This window comes from Jatropha curcas, chromosome 4 (assembly GCF_041381405.1).
Source record: "Jatropha curcas cultivar XTBG-Jc1 chromosome 4, XTBG_Jcur_1.0, whole genome shotgun sequence".
Lineage (NCBI taxonomy): Eukaryota > Viridiplantae > Streptophyta > Magnoliopsida > Malpighiales > Euphorbiaceae > Jatropha > Jatropha curcas.
The window spans coordinates 4,149,248-4,155,804 of NC_143154.1; the positions used below are offsets into that span (position 1 = coordinate 4,149,248).

General features: G+C 27.8%; 1 protein-coding gene across 1 annotated transcript; it reads right to left on the reverse strand.

Annotated features, from left to right (window-relative positions):
• Positions 1-355: 355 nt before the first annotated feature.
• Positions 356-1,396, reverse strand: LOC105634615 (dehydrin Rab18-like). The gene is given in 2 exon segments (NM_001308709.1): positions 356-933; positions 1,124-1,396. Coding segments are annotated over 2 exon segments (471 nt in total). The 5' UTR covers positions 1,373-1,396; the 3' UTR covers positions 356-711.
• Positions 1,397-6,557: the final 5,161 nt, after the last annotated feature.

Consider the following 6,557-nt stretch of genomic DNA (forward strand, 5'->3'; position numbering starts at 1 on the left):
CGTCAAAAAACTTATAAAATCTTAAATAAAATTACTTAATATGGTTGGGAATTAAAAAAATAAATCAAATAAAAAATGCGTATACAGTACAAAGTTATTTGACGTTTGCAAAATATAAAATATAAATGGTATTAATAATATTTTCAAAAAACAAAAACAAACGTTGAAACTAATAAATTTCTCTTATGGAATTCGTTTACGCGTTGGATATAAATAAATACTTAAAAAATTATATTTGAGCAAGCAATTCTATCAAAATTTAAAAAAATTCATAAATAAACACACGAATTACCAAAAACAAAAAATCTAATTTTTCAAAAAAAAAAAAAAAGGATTAAGACTGATGGATAGATTTCACCTAATAACTAAAATGAAAGCAACTTGCAAATGTAATGAATTTCCCGCGTTCGCTACATCACACTCCAGGTTCACAACACTACATAACTACATATTTGCTTCTATGGCTGCTATGTTTCCAGAAAAGTATTACAGTAAATCCCAAATTTTGTTATTACATTTCTCCAAACAGAAGACAGAAGTCCTTCTTAAACACACAAACCAAAGCTCCAACACACTTGGGGATGCAAGCTCAACCAGCCACACATCACCCTATTACAAACTGATCGATAAAAAGCAAATCAGCCACACAACATAACAAATAAGGGCATTGCGTGCGTATAATACATTATTAAGTAGAGTATTAAAGAACACCTAGTGGTGCTCGTGGTGGTGGGAGCCAGGAAGCTTCTCCTTAATCTTATCCATTATTCCTTTCTTCTCATGATCATGGCCATACTCAGCTGAATGATAACCACCTGGAGTTGTAGCTGAGGTTGCTTGAGTTCTTTCTTCCTTATGATGACCTGGTAGCTTCTCTTTTATCTTTTCTTTTAGCCCTTTCTTCCTCCTTCCACCATGTCCATCATCTTCAGACTGCAGATTAGGTTTTCCATATAAACAAACATGTTTCTAACTTTTTTAACGAAACGAAAGAACCTGATGGTAAGCTTATAGCAAAAGTAAAAGACGTGATTGCAATTTATTTTTTAAAAATAGCAAGATGAAAGTGTTAATTAAAAAAAAATTACGCATGATAAATTTTCAGAGTAATATTTTAACTTACGGAGCTAGAGCTGGAGGAGCCAGAACGGTGAAGCTGACCAGACTCTCCGTAGTGTTCTTGGCGGTGTCCCATGCCAAGGCCAGTAGTACCAGTCTCTGGTGCGCCACCGTATGCAGTGGTAGTACCAGTTTGAGGGATTGGATTACCATACTCGTCTGTTTGGCGTATTGCGCGACCGTATTCGTCTACTGGATTGCCGTATTCGTCCGTATAGTTAACTGCGCCATATTGGTTTTGAAAGTGAGCCATTTTGTGAACGCAAACACAAACTCTACACAGAAGATTGGTTTTGAATGTTAATTATAAACCATATAAATAATAAGGAGCTCGGTTATGAGGGGCGGTTTACACGTGGCAGATGGAGGTGGTGACTGGGCTTAGCACTGCCACGTTAATATATTCTGCTACGTGTACCTCTCTGTTAAGGGAAAAGTGTTCTTTTCAACTTTTTTTATTCTTTTGTTGTCGGCTAGAGATAAATACTAATGGTTGTATTTTCTTCGTAGTTGAGAAAATAGCTTAGCCGATAGGATATTACTATTACATAAACACCAACGACTCGTCAAACCACCCATGTAAGAATAAAATATTAAATAATTAAATATTAAATTTGTACTATTAATAAATTAAACCAATAAAAATAGAAATTTTTTAAAATTTATTTCTATTTTATAATCTTTTTTCGGTGTATAATCAAAATATTATTCGTTAAAAAAAATTTCTTATCATTTATCGATTTAATTCATAAATGAGTTCATAAATTAAGTTTAGATAAATCAATTCCAAAAATTAATCCATTTAATTTCAGTTAATTTAAAACTTACGGATACACTAATTGTAAATTTAAAATAAATAGAGATTATAAACTTATTAAACGAATTTGGATATTAGGTGAGTTGGTCCAATTCTTTAAAAATCCTTTGCAGGCCTTCTTACAGTTTCGACTCGGTGTTAGTTGAAGAAATGGGTTTATAAAATGGGCTGATGGGTTTGGTCCAGGGATGAATTGCAAGGGCCCAATACCGGATTTTGGGCTTTTAGTCGTACAAAAAGAATTAAACATTTGGATTCACCGTTTTACCTAGATGTTGATTTGGTCCGGTTCGGTATTACCTGGATCATAGTAAAAGTCAGCTATTCGCACTTTTCTGGTTTGAAAAAGTTTTATAATATAATTAAGCAAATCAATTTTGTTGTTTTTCTGAAAAAGTTAAAGTATTTCGGACTAAAATAAGATTTATATAACATGACATTTTTCAAAGTACTATTAAAAAACCTCTTCGTAAAGAAATTTAAAGGATTCTTAAACTCTTTTTAGTAGGGTATGAAGAGTCGCAACCAAAGAAGTCTACATTGGCTGTTGTGGGGGCGTTATTACGTTGAAGGACCATGATTTTTGTCCAACACTAGTCTTTGCATTCTGCACTTTTTGACTTATGTATTAACTTGGAAGCTAACAATGTTGCTTATGTATTAACGAGGGTAGCTTGTTAGAAGGCTTGGAGTGTACTTCCAAGCTTTTTTTTTTTTTTTTTTTTTTTTTTTTTTTTTTTTTTTTTAAACCACTAATATCCAGATTCTGTTACCACAACTAATACGGTTTAGAGTTTAGTTACAGTTAATGCTCTCCGTCTCTTCCTGCAAGTGTATTTAGTGAAGAATCAAACTTAAGAGTTCTTTCCACATACTCAACCTATGTTACCAACTGAACCACAACCTGTAAGTTTACAAACCAAGTTTTTTATTCTATGCTTCAATAATAAATTTATTTCTTACTCTCACAAAAATTAACAAATGAAAAAAAAACTCATTTAATTACCTTTTGTTTAAATAACATTAATGTACTAGACGTTTAAAATGTTAAAACCACCATATTCATTTCTTCCAATTTAATTAATTAAATTAAGATATTTTTCTTCACATAGCATGTAAAATGCTTAGATTTAAAAACTATTAAATATTATTCTCTCCGTCTTATTTTGTTTACTTATTATTATTTTTTTTATGTCACAAAATATTGCGAGATTTTTAAATTTAAATATGTAAATAATTATTTTTCTCATAATAATTTTTATGATTGTTTATTAAATGAAAGACTTTTATTAATATCTTAATGAATTAAGGGTAAAAAAAACAAAATAACTTTTATTGACTAAATTTTTAATATGCGTGTTTTGTTAAACTATACAAACAAAATGGGACGGAAAGAGTATAATTTTTAATTCAAATTTAAATGAAATTGATTTTTCTTTTTCAATTTCTTCATGTACTTCAGTGGATAGAGCAGCTCAAAATCCAATCTGTCAACCCGTTAAGATTTTGAGCAGTTAAAATAAAATAGCAATTTGAAGCCTCATATCTATAATTATGTCAGAGTCTCCTGTATATAGATAGCAATGTTATTGATTTTAATTGGGTCGGCTGCTTTCTATATTGAAAAAAATATTATAATAATATTTTAAAATTTTAACTCTTTATATTTAATGAGGTCTAATTCCATGTAATTCAATCCTTAAACTTTAATAAAAGATTTTTTTTTATACAATCTGAATTTCATTTTTTTAATAATTTCATATCTTATTACACTAAAAATTATAATAAATATTGATTTGAAATGTAGTTAATATAATTTTTAAAATAATAATTTTTAAATTTTTTAATTATTCAATAAATATTTAATCAATTTATTTTTATAAATTGAAATATTCAATAGAAAAATAAATTAATAGATTTAATTTTATAAATTAAAGTATTTAAATATATTAAAATAAAAATAAAAAATATCACAATTTTTTTTACGAAAAGCACAGCCAATTTCATATACGTGGTTCGTAGCAGATAATTTTCTTGGAAATCAAGTGGAAGAAGCTTTTATTTTATTTTATTTTATTTTATTCTTTGGAATTGATATGCTTATTTTCTTTCACCGACCGTCATTGTGACTTGTGAGGTCTTAGTCTTTTTTTTTTTTTTTTTTTTTTTTTTTTTTTTTTTTTTTTTTTTTTTTTTTTTTTTATCTCTTTGGTACTTCCTTCCTGGAGCCTTCCAGTTCTTTCCCCCAAAGAATAATCCACGTCATTCCTTCAAAGTCATAGACGTCATCCCTTTCAAATCCATCGGCTTGCGTCGCATCTGCTCAAACCCTTCTTAGTTTTTGATAAAAAAAAAAGCTTGGAAATTTGGTTAGTTTACTCAGAAATATAATTAAAAAAATATTTATTTTTTAGCTATTTTAATTCAGTTCAAATCAAAAATAATTTTGAGCTCAATAATAAAATTAAAGACAGTAAATGAAATTTGAAATTAATTTGATTCATTTTTTAAAAGATTTTCTATAAAAAATTCAATAATTTGATTTTTGTCCAATTTTTATCCCAACTAAACTTAAACGACGCATTTGTTGAACTAAGAAGTGGATTTATTCATGAAAAAGTTTTAATTTTTAAAATGACAGAAATATAAAAAAATAATATATTGATTTTACTAAGGTTATATATATGATAAATTAATAATTAGTATTACCATGCTTCGCGGAATCATGAAATTACTCTTCTATTTAAAAAAAAAAAAAAAAAACTGAACAATTTATTAATAATGAATATAAATTGAGCATATCATAATATTTTTATCAGAATAAGAAACATAGATATAAAAAATTAAAATTTTCTATTTGGAAATGTTCTTGATCTTAGTAGAAAAGATTAATCTTTCGGATAAAAACTGGTCCATTTTTAAATAGAACAATAAAAGAAACTTTCTACAATATTGTTTCGAATATTTTTTTTCGAAAACTTGTTACATCAAACACCTGCAAAAGTGTTTATTATACTAAATTTTAATGGAGAAAGATGTTGCACTACCAAGCTCCATTGGTCAAACAAATTACCCGAACTCGAAGATCTGAAGTCTCCGATCACAAGCAACCAACAACTAACAAGACTTTGTATTTCGAGTTGCCAGAGAAATGAAAAAAATTCATATAAAAATTCCTCAATAATGAAAAACAACTTCATAAAAGGAGAAAAATTAATAACCCAATAAGAGGGTACCAAAAATACTCAAAATCTATCGACTATTACATATCCTAGAGATTAAATCCAAATTTTGTTTCAATAGAAAGAAAAGAAAAAGAAACCACCACAGACAAAAAAGATGGTCAGGTAGTGGTTCAAAAAATAAAATCTAAAAAAAAAAAAGAGATAAAATTACTCTTGTATAGAAAATATTCATAAGTTCATTTTTCTAATTGTTACGATAATCCAATTTTTATCTTCCTAAATATTTTTTTTTATGTGTAATGAAATAAAAATTACATTTTTTAATATATTATTAAGTTAAAATTACTAAATGGGACAAATATGAAAAATAGTTGATAACAAATATCTTTTGTTTGTTTGAAAGAAATTCTTAATAGCTCCTAATCTTTCTTTAATTTTTAATAAATAAACTCATATATATATATATATATATATATATATATTGCTTTGTCTTCATATTTAGAGTTTTTTTCCCTTCTCTTGATAAAGTTTCATCCATTTTTTGTGAGAATCTAGTACTAAATAAATGTATAATATTTCATTTGATTGAAGAATTTAGATTTTGATTTATAGATGTGCATCTATAATTAATGGAGCTTGATAATGCGACATATTTTTCTATTGATGCATAGTGACAAAAACTCATTATATGCAACAAGTTCTTAGAAAAATAATTCAAGTTTAAAAATTTATATTTACTAGTCATTTGTATGACGTGCACTGCACGTTGATTATGCTCGTTATATACTCATTTTTTTATGTATGTAATATTAAAGTATAAGTTTTGTTTAGATTAAAATTAATACAAGTGGCTAATTTGTATTGCACTTTATCGTACAAACTACTCGCAATGTTACTTCTTATGTACTTAATTCTATTTTTATATAATGAAGTGGTCTTAGAAAAAAGTTCAACATAATCCTTAAACCTAATCCTTTTGTCCCTAAATTAAGCCATCATTCAATCTTCAACCCTCTGCCCTCAACCCAAAATCAATATCTACAAACAACTATAATGAAAAATAATAATAACTTGTTTTATACTGCTAGGTAAAAGAAAAGAAATGAGAAGATGATATGAATTGATATTAGAAATCACTTTATCTACAATTGTAGTATTACTTATCCAATATATCAAAGAAAGGAATAGATGCACAAACACACAAATTCTTGAAATCCGAAATTCCAGGGCTCAAATTCACCTTAGATAGCACTTCCTCTATTCATAGAGGAGATTTTTTCTTTCTAGTAGAGCTCATCACGACCATCATAACCTAACTCCAGGACTGCTACGGGCACTGATCCTTCTATTCAAAGTTTCGTTTCTCCTGTTGAATGTAGTTTCTCCGGAAGCGAGCTAAAGTGAAGGTTATTCAGATTCAGCAGTGTAAGCCCGAA